This window comes from Dipodomys spectabilis, unplaced genomic scaffold, assembly GCF_019054845.1.
Source record: "Dipodomys spectabilis isolate Male_0828 unplaced genomic scaffold, ASM1905484v1 ptg000207l, whole genome shotgun sequence".
In the NCBI taxonomy this organism is placed as follows: domain Eukaryota; kingdom Metazoa; phylum Chordata; class Mammalia; order Rodentia; family Heteromyidae; genus Dipodomys; species Dipodomys spectabilis.
The window spans coordinates 11,033,410-11,048,490 of record NW_024870884.1 but is presented as its reverse complement, the minus strand read 5'-3'; the positions used below and the strand labels follow the sequence as shown (position 1 = coordinate 11,048,490).

Sequence of the window (15,081 nt, the reverse complement as noted above, 5' to 3'; positions counted from 1 at the left end):
GGTGGGGTGCTGCTGGTGTGGACTCTGTTCTGAAGAAACTTTCCCTGTCTCTCTGGCAGAACCTGTCCCTGCAGGCCTCCAGAAGCACTGGGCAGTATCCTGTGAGTTCTGGCTAGCCCAAGGGAGAATCAGGGGAGGAGGGAAAAGAAAAGATTTGGAGCAGCCATCCTGGTTTTTCCCCAGATGACAAATAGTCTCAGGGGGCACGTCCCCAAGTGTCCCCTCTCCCCCCTTAACAGTAAAGGGTGGGTAGAAACAGGGAGCTGCTCATGCAGGCAGGGGAGTACACAGATGTTGCTCAGAACCAGGCTGAAGCCTGCCTTCCAGTGATGCCACTCTCTGGGCATGTGGGACCCAAGGATGCCCGGGAGCAACTCTCCTACCTCCATCACAGGGACTTCCACTGCCTTTGCCTTTGCGCATCTATGCTCCACTAGGGGTGGAGCTGGACTTTGAGGTATTTATATGACATTACTAAAGCCACTCCACATTGACTGTAGGAGCCACAAGCCTAGTGCTCGGGCTATATCACAAAGCAGCACCCGAGGCTTTGCCAAATGGACTGGAGACAGGTTCTAGGAGACCAGCAGGTGGGGATTGCTTCTTGTCTTACCTTTCTATGTCTTTGTCCACTAATTGCCACACAGTGGGTTACCTCCCCCCACTCCCGGCCTGCCAAGTACCTCACTCTCCCTGCTCCTCAGCTGCTGTGAGAATGGCCCAAAGTGACAGCTAAGGACAGGGAGAAGGGCTGGTTTGGTGACTTCACTGGGTCCCAGGTCCCAAGTGCTGCTCTCCCTCCCTCCTGACCACCCAAGCTCCCTGATCCCCAGCTCTCCTCACCCTCTCGCCCTTTGGTCCTGCTGGGCCTGGAACTCCGACTGGTCCTGGAGTACCCTGGGGACATGAAAGGAAGCCAACGTGAGCAGCCAGAGGCTGGGGGATCCCTAGGAATCCCACCAGGCATCTGAAGATAAGTGAGGTCCAAGGCTTGGTTTTCAGAGTTGGCGAGGCCAGGTTTGTTCAGTGTGGTCATTCAACTGGACATGATCATTTTGGGGGGCAGAGTTTGGGAACCTCTCAGGAGAGAGCGTCTCCCGTCTTAGAGCCAGATTCGTGCAATGAGAGAAACGCTTTCCCATCACAGCCAAGCTCGCCAAGGCTGAAAACAATAGAACAGTTGCTTAGTTTGCTCCCAGAAGCACTTGAGAGAGAGGTGACCCCTTCCCAGGAGTGGGAGTACCGGGCTAGGACCCCTTTGCTGTCACAGCTCCACATGCAGCGGGAGGGTCTTCATGCCACAGAGACCAATGCGGATGCACACACAGAGGCAGGTGGAGGGGGTCATTCAGCATCACTGGCCCCACCCAGCCCATTGCAGAGCCCGCAGGCCTGGGCCTTGGTAACTGGCTGGGTAGGGGTCAGTTCCTTGGGTGTCTGTACCCTACTGGCCTGAAGGGGGTGCTGGCGCTCTCCTAACCTAGGGTTGAGGGGAGCTGGGGCACTGAAGTCTCATCAAGGCTCTTCTCCAGGTTCCCCATTTGCAGCCCCAGCTAGGCCAAGTCTGTTTCACCGGCTGCTGTTTGTCTGCCTCCGTGTTGGTGTGCCCTACTCAAGTGAAGATGTGGGACATGGGAATGGCGGGCAGGCAGTGCCTGGTGCTCTGAGTGTAGCTATGAAAGGCAGGGCTATGGGGAGATGGCTGGTTTGCTTCACTTTGATGAAAGTCCAGTGTCCCTGAGTGCCACCTTTGCAACCACGAGGAAGAAGGGAGGCTGTGGCACCCATGACAGGAACATGGCAAGTACTCCAGAGCCCAGATCTGGGTGATAGCTGAGAACAAGACTCAAAGCCTCAGACACCTCCATGTTGGAGTTCCTCGGCCTGTGTGGGCATCAGGCTGTCCCTCCCTCGGGAGCATGAGGTGGGTGTCCTGAGCACCTACTCCCAGGGCTCAATGAGTGAATGCTGTCACCCAGGAAGTATTAAATACTCAGTAATGCTGCAGGGCCATATGCTCTTCCCCAATGCATTTCCCTTTCAGGTTGTAACACACAATAAAATCTCAAGTCCAAGAAGACAGGAGACATAAAGTTGCTCTGCTTCTCTTTGACCAAGATGAATGGGATGAAACAAATTGAAGGGTGAGGTCCCTCTCCCCCAAACCCTTGCCCAGCACCAAATGAGGTGATGTGCTAGGTGAGGATGATGAGGGTGGGTCATGGAGGAGAAATGAGGCCTTAGAAATGCCTGGAATACTTGTATGTGCACTGATTGAGAGCCCACCCTTATCAATGTGTGACAGGAGGGGCTCACCTCCATTCATCTCACTTCATCTTAAAAACGTGAGATGGGGGGGGGGTCTAGCTATATTACCTAAGCAGTTGTCTCTTTGGGATGGAGTCTAGCTACGCTACTCAAGCTCTTCTGGAACTTGAGTGCTCAAGTGAGCTTCACCTTAGCCTCCTGAGTGCTAGGCTTACAGATGTGCACTACTGGGCCCTGTATACCTCTTCTTCTTCATGAGGGCACAAAGGAGGCATTCAAAATTAGACAAGGTTCTGACAAGGTCACCTGGAGGTCCCTGTGCCTCTGAAAGCTCTAGGCTTCTCTGTCGTTAGTTGTAAGTTCTCCCCAAGACCCACTTAGAAGATCAACACCCCTCTACCCTGTCTGTCACCCTCCCTTTCCACAAAGGGACCCCTGCAAGTTCTCTTCCACCTCTCACCCTGAGTGCTGCTCCAGCCAGCACCCTGGAACCCTGTAGTCTGGGAAGGGTACAGATTCACATGGCTTGAAAAGTAGCATGTAAAGTGCAGCTAGCCAGGCACACTGGTGGAAGGTCCATGTAGCTCTGGTGTGATTCCTGAGCAGGGAAGTCCAGCCCCCTGGCCCTGGACAGTGAAGGATCCCAATACCATATCAGGTAATGGGCATCAACCAGGGCAGGCACAGTCCTGCTACTTCACTGGGAGCTTAGGTTGGGGACTGGAGATAGAGGGGGTTGTGGCCTCGTGTCACAAGCAGAAGAGCTAGAACTCTCTGGTCAGGAGGTGAGGCCTGTTTTTGTTTAGAATGGAGATCGGAGGATCTCAGTGTGCCTCACTTGGTTCTATACTGAACCTTTTGCGGGCCACAGGGCAGCCGTGAGGTGTGGTTACAGTGTGCCTATGGGGTGTGGGGCTGGGACTGGCCCCTACGTGCCTTTATACTATGACTGGCCTCACCATTCCAAGACGCCCACCCACACATGCCAGGCTGGTGGCTGCCCAGGACTGGATACCCTCACAGGCACAAGGCGATAGACAGAGCTCACAGCAGGAAGACGACACAGCATGACAGGCACATACAGACACTTGTGTTTGCTAGAGATGCATCCTGGCACAAACCCAAGGGTCAGTCTCCCAGGGTCAGAGGTCCTGGAGTACACACTATAGGCAGGGGAGTTTCGATGACCAGCCAGCTGTCTTTGGGAAAGAGGCCTGAAAACGTATCTCTGACCCAAGCCTGGCTGGCCCTTCTTTTGGTATCTGTGGTGGGACAAGGCGGGACTCACTGGGGGGAAACAAAGCCACAGCGGGAGAGACAAGAGGGATCACAGGCATGGGGTGGAGTAGGGCAGGGAGGGGTAATGGAGAGGTGACACTCACCGGTGGCCCAGGCCTGCCGTCCAAACCTGAAGCTCCCTGGACGAAGGGCACAGTTTGACCAAGAGAAGGGGAAGAGAGGAGTGGGAGGGAGAAAAAGGGGACAATGGGGAGGGGAGGGGAGAGGTGAGTAAAGCAATGACTGTGGACAGACATAAATGCTGGCAATCAAACACAATGGGAGAAATAAGCTTGGGAGGACAGGGGTGGTATTTACATGGAAACCAACGAGAACATGGAGACACTGAACACTGTGGGCGCCCTGCTGAGCAGTGGGTCAGGGGGCAATGGCTGCTCCGAGCTCGGCAGCCTGCTCCCCCCTCCCCTTTGACCTTTCTCGGAAGCCCCTCTCTCAGGGAACTTTAGTGATCTACCACAAGCAGTGTTAGAGAAACATCTGGAATCTGAGCTGCATACCCTCCCCAGATATCCTTCACATGGAAGAGACACAGGTGTGTGTAGGCTCTTCCCAGACTCCACTGCATACCTGTGGAGACTAGATGGTGGTGCACCAGCCTTGCTGTGGACCTCAGCACCTGGTTTGGAAATCTAGGGAGAGGTTGGCCTACTCTACTTCACCTGGGTGAGAGGAGTTGGCCCCTTCATGATAATACTAATGACCGTCTCTGGCATTTGACAGTTTGGAAAGCTTGACACAAACTCCATCCATTCATATGCTCACAGACAGGACTCTTAAATTGCAAAAGGCTTAGGAGACAGCTGACTAGACCGGGGTGTCAGCCATGTATTCCTGAGGCAAAGGGTGGACAGGCAAGGAGTGCAATTTGGCTCCATGTGTCCTGTGGCCTCCCTATCTTTACTGACTCTGGCAAACATAGTCTTGCTCCAATGCCAGGCTCTGCAGCTGTTCACATCACTCACCTAGGACAAGGGGTTGGGGGTAGGGGATAGGAATACAGATTCCAATGGGACAAACCGGGGAGGGGACAGAGGAGGTACTCTAGCCAGTAAAGACTGACTTCCTAAAATGACTTCCTAAAAGCTGTTTCCAGCATGCCACTGGTAGCTCATGTTCCTCAGGAGGCTTGATATTTGAAGCCAGCCTGGACAGAAAAGTCTTAAGAGACTCTTATCTCCAATTAACCAGCAAAGACCCTAGAAATGGAGCCATGACTCAAGTGGTAGAGTGCTAGCCTTGAGCACAAAAGTTCAGGGACACCACCCAGACCCTGAGTTCATGTTCCAGGACTGGTACAAAACAAAAAACAAAGACTTAAAAACCTGCTTCCAACCAACCTTAAAAATAAGCCTCCAGCCACATGCTGTTGGTTCACACCTGTAATCCTAGCTACTCAGGAGGCTGAGAATCTGAGGATTGCAGTTCAAAGCTAGCCCAGGCAGGAAAGACCGTGAGACTCTTATCTCCAATAAACCACCAGAAAACTGGAAGTGGCGCTGTGGCTCAGGTAGTAAAGAACTAGACTTGAGCTGAAGAGCTGAGGGACAGAGCACAGGCCCAGAGTTCAAGCCCCACTACCGACCAAAAAAAAAAAAAAAGTCTCCAAAATGAGCCTTAACTTCAGGACTTAAAGGTATGTGTATCGGGGGTGGGGGTAGGGTGAAAAAACCCCAGAAAAGGAAGGGTAGAAAAACTCTTCCTCTTATGGAAAGAGAAGAAAAGGACAGTTTAAGGACACTGATTCTGACACTGACCTTGACCCTTGCTCACATGCTAGAGCTGAGGCTTTCAAAGTCTGGCTGCACATTAGTATCTCCTGGGTGCTTACTATGTGACTACCCAGGCCCCACCTGGCCAACTCAGTCAGTCTGTAAGAGTGGGGCCCAGGTCTTGGTATATTTGAAGAGCTCCCAGGTGACTCCAATGTGCTCTGGTATTGAGAAACATGTCTGGAGGGCAAATGGGAGGAAGTCATTAGGAAATGCCTGGAAAACCAGGCTACATAATGGCTGCTAGTCATCCAGGTGTAGCCTAAAAATAGAAATAGAGCTCAACACCACATGCTTCCTTTTTACATCATGAATAGTGAGCTGTCTTGAGAGGTCTGGAACAGAGGGCACAAACCCAGGACTTTCAGGACTTCTGTGGGTCCCTGGCACATTTTGTCTGGTCTACAGTGATGCAATTTTAATCTAAGGTAAGACAATGAGGGCTTTCCCTCTAAATTTCCTGGTGTCCAGCTGCCTTTGAAAAATCGGAAGGTTCAGAAATCCTGCTCCTTTTTTCCCCAAGGCATTAGGCAGCTGAGCTGAGGAGGGGCTGCACCCCATAAGAAGGGTCACATGTCTGTATGGAACCATGGGTAGTCATAGTCACCTTCTCTCCCTATGACCCCCTCAAGTTCATGTGAATTGCCTTCTATGTACACGCTTGTTTGGTGAAACTGCTTTCTTTTTTAAAATTACCTTTAAATAGTTGTACAGAGGAGTTGCCATTTAACAAGGCAGTTTATATACAATGTGTCTTGATCAATGTCACTCCTTTCAACATTCTCCACCCCCTCATGAAACGGTTTTCTGAAACTATGGAAGATATTTCTCTGCACCCATGCCTCTACCAAAAGTTGGAGAAGTAAATGTAAATGGCAGCTTGATCTTTCCCCTGGCACTTTGTTTCACCTTCTAGTTGCTATTTGCATGGCAACCCCCCTAACTAAATGCTCCAGTGCTCCCTGGGGTATGGGGCCCATGAAGGTGGATGTTGGGAAATTTGTGGCTGAAGGAGGCAGGAAGTCACTTCCCGAGGAAGGAGTACTTAGTCATTCCAGACCCAGCTTATGCCATGGAAAATGCCTGCGAAAGTCATCAGTTTTCTGTAGTCTGTCCTGTGAATCAGCTTCTTAAATCCTTCAACACTGGTTGCATTAATGAGGGTGTAACTAGACCTTCTGCTTTGGCTGTGAGGTTGCTGTGATTACATTAGCCAGACCTTCCAGCCTGCCAAGGTGGGGGAAATTGGCTTCCCATAGTCCCCTGCTCTCTATGACTCTCTGGGCTTGACTGGCTTTGATTTGGGGACAGAAGATGACTGTCCAAAGGAGTTAAAAGGAGCCCCACTGTAAGCCACGGATGAGCGGCCTCCAGCCTAAGTGAATTCATATGTAAATTTCATATGTGAATTCAAATGACCATCAGTAAAATGATGAGATGGAGTGTTAAAGTCTCTTCTAGCCCTTGAAAATAAAATGGAAAGAGCATCAGCCTCAGGAGGGTGAGGGGTGAAGAGGCCACTGAGGTGTGGGACAAGGGGAAGTATCCAGCTGTGCACCTGCTTGTGGATAAGCAGATGCCCCAGGAACTGCCAGTGGCTTAGCCTGCTGGGACCACAGAACGTGGGTTGCTTCATCCCTGTGGTTTATGCTCAAGAGGAGAGAGCTTGGATTCCCTCTGGGAAGTAAGGGGAGGATAGAGAATGTTCCATTGTCCCACTGTTCCTGAGCCTTCCACTTGCTCCAATCAGGCCCAAGCAGGCTGACCTCAGGCCCTTCTAGCCCTCCATCTGGGTATCCTAGAGAAAGAGATCTCATCTTAGCTTCACACTCTCCAGCTCTAAGACCAGGCTTGGCCGGGAGGATGCCTTCAAGGAGCGTGAGCCCATTTGGTCCTACCCGGGTGAGAGAGGAAGTCCACCTAATGTTCTGCACTGCTAGAAACATTAGACCAGCGAAACAGCTGCAACCTCCCTGTCCCCTGCCCAGCACCCCTGGCCTGTCAGAGCCCTGGCTGGCTCCTCACAGCCATTTTACTAGGCATGAGGTACTTACCGGTAATCCCAGAGGCCCTCGGTCTCCTTTTTCTCCCTGGACACCCTTCTCTCCTTTTGCTCCATCTAGGCCTGCTTCCCCCTGAATGGAAGGGAGATAGAAGGAGATGTCAGAAAGGGCGTGGCTCAGACAACTCAAGTCTGGTGTCCTGGGATAGTGGAGATGGAGTGGGGTGGGAGCGAGGGGCACAGGACAAGATGGGATGGAATTAGAGGAGAGCACTGAGGAGCTGAGCCAGGGCTGTCAGGATGGGGACCCCACAAACTCCTGAGTCAACAATCTGTTTCAGTTCCTTCTGGAACTCTGAACTCTCCAAAGGGAAGAGGGGGTTGAGGTGGGGACAACAGACAGAAAGTTCCAGGTGAGGCTTTTGCACAGGTGGCTGTTTGGGACACTGCAGGATTTACTGGCAACTGCCTTAGCTCCAAGCTCAGACTAGTTAGGAAAAGAAATGTCCCCAAAGTTCTCTGAAGCATGCGAGGGCAGGGAGCAAAGGTCACCATCATACCAGTTGCTCCCAGCCCCTGTGACTCACTACCAATGCTCTAGGAGGGATGGGAGAGCCCTGGCTCTCAATGGGGGACTCTCTAGAGGGAGAGTCCCATACTATGTCACTGGCTCTCATCTATACTTCAGGGTGGTGACGGGTCTGAGGCAGTGAGATGGGAAAAGGGTTTCATCATCTGCTGAGACTCTAACCTATTATCTCATGGGGTACATGGAAAGATGGTGGAATCTCGTCTCTAAAGCATGCTGCATGTCAGTGCTGGAGGTTAAAGGAATGGTAGGCCCTCATAGTGCCCTGATGAGCACCATAATGGCTAGAGCATCACAGAGTGCAATTTAGAGAGAAGGATCAGCTGATGGCCTGCCCTCCCCCCCCCCCCCAAGCATTATCCCCTTTTTCTGTTCTGGTTAATGTGCCCCACCCCTACCCTTGCCAGCTCTTGTCACAATGACCTCTTCTCACCTTTGGTCCAGGAACACCTTGGAGGCCCTGTATTTGGAATCAAAACAAAGTGGATTTAGAACTACATTTCCAGCTTACTTCCCTGTCCATAGGTTGGGTCATGGAAGGGCAAGGGTTTGGGGTGCAGTATGCTGTGGGAGCCTGTCCAACACAAGTGAAGGGAAATGCTGAGGAAAGTCTTGCTTGGGCCTTCCTCTAGTCTTTCCAGTCAGGGGCCGACAGAAAACTCTGTGGTCCCCATCACTAACTCATAGTCTCAGGAAGGGAAGACTGAAGAAAGCGCAGAATTTAAACACATAGACATATGCAGAGAATAATCTGGTACATAGAAAGTTTCAATAAACGTTGGTTACTTTCATTATTGCTACTTCTACTTCTATCAGTGACAACAGGAGACACCCAGGGCCATGGGGAATCGACTGTGAATCATGAAGAGGCAACTCCCAGCATCAGTGGGTTGGGAAGACCTCTAGCTGCAATGCAAGGGGGTTTAGGGGGTCATAGTTATATAAAGCCAACCCATGGAACTGGTGTTAATACATTTCTGTGTGTGTGTGTGTGTGTGTGTGTGTGTGTGTGTGTACTGAGGCTTGAATTCTACCCCTTGAGCCACACCTCTACTTCTAGCTTTTGGGTGGTTAATTGGAGCTATGAGCCTCACAGACTTTTTTTTTTTTTTGTCGGTCATGGGACTTGAACTCTGGGCTTGGGCGCTGTCCCTGCACTCTTCAGTTCAAGGCGAGCGCTCTACCATTTGAGCCACAGCGCCACTTCCAGTTTTCTGGTGGTTTGTTGGAGATAAGAATCTCACGGACTTTCCTGCCCAGGCTGGCTTTGAACCGAGATCCTCAGATCTCAGCCTCCTGAGTAGCTAGGATTACAGGTGTGAGCCACCAGGGCCTGGCTCTCACAGACTTTTCTACCAGGGCTGACTTTTAACTGTGATCTTTAGATTTCAGCCTCACAAGAGTAGGTAGGGTTACAGGTGTGAGCCATCAGCACCCCAGCAAACATATCACTTCTATTTCAATCCAGCTTTCTTGCTGGTGGGATAGCAGAAAGAAGGAAGGAGGAGGGACAGATATCTGATGACAAAAGATTGAGTAAATCTCCTTGGCAAAGCCAGCCCTGGACTGCCAGGCCACTCTGTGGTTTCCATCCCAACAACAGGCTCTGTGGCATCACTGGGACAATGTGTTTATGGTGGGTGGGAAGAGGAACAGGGAGAGTTTGGTGACCTAAGGCTGGTGTTGAGCCCAGGGACCATCATGGGGAGGAGACATGAGAGCTCTGGCACAAGGGACTGAAGTGTCAATGAGCTTTCCAAACTTACCAGAGGTCCAGGAGGTCCCTCTGGTCCTGGTGGCCCAGGAACCTAGAGGCCAAAGAGAATTTCTATTACACTCATGCAGTCTCCTCTCCTGACATGGGTCAGCGTCCAGCTGGGACAGCAAGACTACAGGAGAACAGGATTGCCAATGGAGAGCAGCCCAGCACATACCCCCTCCCCCACTCAAACAGCTTAGCCCAAGTCAGAAACTCATTGTAATCTACTGGCCTGCACAATGTTGGAAAACAAAACAAAACAACAACAACAATAAAGATATTAGTAGGAAATAACCTTAGAATATTTGCTCTTTCCAGATATTTCTGGACAAACAACCACAATAAAAAACATTAAGATAATCTAGTAATACTAGATGCATGCCACACTTGTACAGACTCATGATTGCCTAGAGAAGAACAAGAGCTTTTCCACAGGATGGGGGGAGGGGGCATGGGTCTTTGGTTTACCCCAGTCCCTACCACTTCCCATTATCTTTAACTAAGGCCTTCTGCATATCAGCTCCTGGTAGGCATTTGAGTTTGACTTTTGGTTTAGGGGAGCACAAATTGATTATCTGGAATGGAGAGAAGGCTGAGATGTCACTGAAGAACATTTTTCAAGTCCCTCTCCTCCTGTTTGTAGCATATGAGACAGAGGGAATGCTAACCCTTGAGGACAGACTGGACAGTACAGGCCAAGAGTCCAGCTGCTTTCTTCTTTTACAGAGATGGTGCTTTGTAGAGTCTGTCTGTTTCTGATGCACAGACATTGTTTTAGTCTATGGTGTCTGCTCCTTTCTGAGCTGGTCACCGTGCCTCAGCTTCAGGATTCCTCTAGAATGCTTTGCCTCCCAAGGATGGAGTCCTCAGGAGGTTGGCCTGGCTAGGAGCAGTGGCAGGCAGGCCAGGAAAGCAAACCCCCACAATCCCTAAGAACTGTAAGCCTTTCAGTTCCAAAATGATCTCCTTGTAGAGAACAAAATCTTCAGAAACTCCATCTTCCCATCTCCTTTTAAAAAGAAGTTAGAGCCTGGAGCCAGTAGCTTACACATGTAATCCTAGCTGCTCAAGAGGCTGAGATCTGAGGATCATGGTTTGAAGCCAGCCCAGACAGGAAGTCTATGAGACCCTTATCTCCAAGTAACACCAAAATAAGCCAGAAGTGGAGACGTGGGCTCAAGTGGTAGAACACTAACCTTGAGCAAAAAAGCTCAGAGACAGCATCCAGGCCCTAAGTTCAAGCCGTAGGACCAGAAAAAAGTTAGATTGGGTACTGGTAACTCACACTACTGTAACCATAGCTACTGAGGAGGCTGAGATCTTCTCAGATCTGGTTCAAAGTTAGCTGAGGCAGACAAATCCTGGAGACTCCTATTTCTGATTAACCAGCAATAAGCTGGAGTTAGAGTGGATTAAGTGGTAGAGTGCCAGCAAAAATGCCAAGGAAAAGTGCTCTAGTATAGGCACTAGTATAGGCACACATGACGCGACATGACACCACACACACACACACACACACACACACACGCACACACACACACACACACACACAGAAACATGTTTAGGATAGAATCAGTTCCAGTCACTGAAATTGAATGGGGCTGTTGGCATAAGGAGTGGCAGTAGCAGGGAGGCCTCTGGGGAGGTTGAGGAGGGTTTGTGGCCTCTGGGCTGGTCTTGGATTGGCCAGGCCTTCCTACCAAACACTGTCTTCTTTACACTTTCCATTGAGCCTCCAAATATGCCTGGTGCCATCCATCTCCTACAAAGCTCCCCCTCCCCCAACTCCCTCTTACTCTGCTACCCTCTCCTCTTCCCTCCACTGCCATGCTTTTCAAAGAGCCCTGCCTCTCTGGAAAGAAAGCCTCCCCTACCACTTTGTGACAAACGCCTGTAAAGTCATCCAGATTGCCCAACTGGCACATTTTCTGGGATGCTCATCTGGAGCCTTGAGTGGCGGCTATGGGATGGTTGTTTGTTTTCCATGTCCAGACTGACGCTCTGTGAATATTGCAGGGATATTGTTAAGTGGGAGAGTCTGTACAGATGGGGGACTTAGCACCCAGCACTGGCCATCTTGGGGCTCTGAAAGCTTCCCGTCTTCCCCGGGTCAGCCTTTCATTCCAGGCACAGATGCTGGCATCTTGGAGAGACATCTTGTTTTTGATGAGCTCCTTGACTAAGGATGACTTGTGACACAACAAGAAGAGTAGCTGTAACCTACCTCTGCTCCTGGATCGCCCTTTTCTCCAGCTTCTCCTTTCTCTCCCTGTGGACACAAAACACCAGAACATGAGGGCCAGCACCTGGGGGCCTGGGCATAGGTGTCACCTTACATCGGTGATAAATCAAACTGGGGCTAGGCTGTTCCATACTGTATGCGTAGGCATAGAAATGTCATCGAGGTTGTGCAGGTAGCCAGCCTGAAGGACAGGAGCCCATGGGCAGGCACTATGGCCACCAGCTTCAGGGATCTGAGGTGTTAGCGGTAGGAGGAGAGGCTGATGCTCTGTAGGATTCCTGCTGTGGACAGACCATGGGGGGACCTATCACTTGTTGATGCCATGGGGCATGTGGCAAAGGTAGTGGCTGTTTCTTTCACTGAGCTTGTTATAGACCACCATATTTATGTGCTATATGTGTGAAAGACATACAACATAAGCTGTGATCATACCACAAATGTCTCTCTCATATATGCACGTGCATGTGTGTCTGTCTTGCTAGCATGAACACGAGAGACCAATTTTCTGGTCTTGGCTTTAAAAATGAAGCAAGCTTCTCTATATAAGTGCCTGCCATGAAGGGAGTTAGAAAGCTGGTGACCTCAGGTGGCTTTTAGGAACCGGGGCCCCAGTCCTACTGTTGGCAAGAAACAAAATCCTGTCACCACCCAGTCATCCAGGAAGAGGATGCTTAGCTACTGCTATAGGACAACAAGTTGGCATCTTGATCACAAAATTTGTGAGACCCTGGACTTAGGGTCCAACCTGCTGACCCACAGGAAGCATGTGATAATGAATAGGAGTTGTTTTAGGCTGCTAAATCTGTGGTGATTGTAGAAAATGCATGTGGTTCCAGAGCGCAGAGCCTCTGAGTAGGGAAGCCACCCCACATGCCCAGGAGCTGCTACCATCTTGGAGTTGTCCCACCAAGGAGCGGCCATGTGGGGAAAAGGTACTCTCCCCACACGCCTGAGCTGGCTGAGAGTGCTGGGTCACACATGGGCCTGGTTGACCTATGAGGCTCTACATCTGGGGGTAGAGGATGGGGTTCCAAACCTCAGAGTCTGGCACTGTTGAGCTATGTGGCACTGAAGACAGGGGCCACTGTATTTGATCTGAGAAGATGAGAACTCTGTGTGCACCCTAACATAGTTGCTGCTATCCCGAGGACCACAGGTCAGGTGGTGGGCAGGTTAGTGTAGCACCACCCTAGGTTGGTAGCCCAGTGAAGGCCCTAACTTCCATGTCCTCAGTTTCCTGCTGACACCCTCAACACCCAGTCCTCTCGCCTTACTGTAAATCCCGGGAGCCCAATTGGGCCAGGCAATCCTGTAGCTCCAGGCCTCCCTTGGTCACCTGGTTCTCCTTTCTCCCCAGTTGGGCCGTCTAGACCCTACAGATCGACAAAGATCTCTGTTAGTGAAGCTCAGGTGCATCATGCGGAGCATCTGCGATTATCTATATGGCCCACAGGCGTGGTTCCCTTCCTCTAAAGCTGAGTGTAGAGGATGGTGCCCACTTCACAGATGGAAACCACTGAGGCCCAGAGAAGGCTTCCAGGTCAAGTCAGTGGCCCAGCTGGACCAGGCCAACACCCCTCTTCTGTGCATGCAGCTCCTCCAGGAGTTGGGATTCTAAAGAGATAGTTTTCACCTCGGACTATCCTTTTCCAGCAATCTATGGGGGTGCCCAGGGAAGGCGTCCTGAGCTCCACTTCAGGGATGAGGAAAGTGAGGTCTGCAGGGCTCAGTGACTCTTTCAATGGAAGAGAGAGGCGAAGAGAGGAGAGGACTCAGAACCCTGGAGGTGTGGGCGTAACCAAGTGAGTCCCCTCTAGACTCTCCAGCTCCAGGGAGCGGCTAGCAGCATGCAGAGATGTGAGGAGGGGTGGGTGGCCCGGCCACTCACCGGTGAGCCTGCGTGTCCCATCTCCCCTTTCTCTCCCTTCTCTCCGGGGTTCCCTGGGTGTCCGGTTTCTCCCTTCATTCCTGGAGGCCCATCCTTTCCTGGGGGTCCTTGGGGACCCGCAGGACCCAGATCCCCTGGCTTGCCTCGAGGTCCCTTTAGAAAACATCAACAGTTCTTCTTAGTCACATTGATAGGGGTGGGGGAGCGGAGAGGGCGAGAGGTCAGAAAAGATGGGGAGGCTGTGGCGGGGGGGGGGGGGCCGGGGAGGTATCTGGAGGACTTCGCTTGATTGCTCAGTGAAGAGAGCTCCCTGGGCTGGCTCTGCCCCTCTTCTTGGGACCAGCAGCAAGAAACCTCTTCCACTCCCCTTCTCCTTTCTCAATGCTCCACAGCCTTCCTGCTGGGCCCTCAGAAGACCTTTTTCAGAGGCTGCCTGGAGAGATGTCATCTTACCTTTTCCCCATCGTGTCCCGGAGGGCCAGGTAGTCCAATCTCCCCCTGTAGCCAGAACAACTAGAGGTGATCCTCAGAGCAGATGACAGTCATTTTTTTTTTTTTAAATTACATGTCACAGTGCTTCCTTGGGGCCAGGTGGCTCTCTCTAAACTTTTCCACCTAGCCTCGGGCATTTCATTCTCAGAATTCTATTCTCACTGCAGTCCTCGGACACACATTCTTGACTTTCTTTTGTTTTGGGGGGGGATCAGATGGTGGTTACTAGTGTTTGAACTCAGAATATTATACTAAGCAGATAGACACTCAACTAGTTGAACAAGGACCTCCAGTCCTTTTTGCTTTATATATATATATATATATATATATATATATAGTGGGGTCTTGCATTTATGCCTGGGTCAACTTGGACAGTAATCATCTTATTTATGCTTCCTCCATGGATGAGCCCAGGGCTGAGGAGAAAGGGTGGCAGGTGTGGGTAACAGGGTCCATGGGGCTTGGAAATACGAGTATAGGAGAGACCCTGGGGAGCTAACAGGGTCATGGATGAGAGGTGGCCCTGGGGTTACATACTCAGGGACATAGCATCCTAGCAGGGTTTTACCTTCTGGCCTGGACTCCCTGGAGCTCCGGGTGGGCCTATTTGTCCTGGAAGGCCAGGCGGCCCCTAGGAAAGAAAGGAAAGGCATCTGGAACAGCTTTCCCGGCAGGAAGGATGGCCTGTCTTGTAGAGATCAGACATTCTCAAACATTTCTTCAGTAACACACACATTTTATTCTTCCAAAGAAATTAACACAGGGGCTGGGAA

General features: G+C 51.1%; 1 protein-coding gene across 1 annotated transcript in view; it reads right to left on the bottom strand.

Moving 5' to 3' along the window:
- The window catches only part of Col13a1 (collagen type XIII alpha 1 chain), a 131,553-nt gene that overhangs the window by 13,913 nt on the left and 102,559 nt on the right, over positions 1 to 15,081 (bottom strand). The window contains exons 27-36 of the mRNA XM_042696301.1: positions 14,877 to 14,939; positions 14,270 to 14,314; positions 13,817 to 13,969; positions 13,203 to 13,301; positions 11,911 to 11,955; positions 9,694 to 9,735; positions 8,361 to 8,387; positions 7,391 to 7,471; positions 3,651 to 3,686; positions 844 to 897 (exon numbers count right to left, since the gene is read on the bottom strand). Of these exons, the coding sequence (XP_042552235.1) occupies positions 844 to 897; positions 3,651 to 3,686; positions 7,391 to 7,471; positions 8,361 to 8,387; positions 9,694 to 9,735; positions 11,911 to 11,955; positions 13,203 to 13,301; positions 13,817 to 13,969; positions 14,270 to 14,314; positions 14,877 to 14,939 (645 nt within the window). The remainder of the gene's footprint in view (positions 1 to 843; positions 898 to 3,650; positions 3,687 to 7,390; positions 7,472 to 8,360; positions 8,388 to 9,693; positions 9,736 to 11,910; positions 11,956 to 13,202; positions 13,302 to 13,816; positions 13,970 to 14,269; positions 14,315 to 14,876; positions 14,940 to 15,081) is intronic.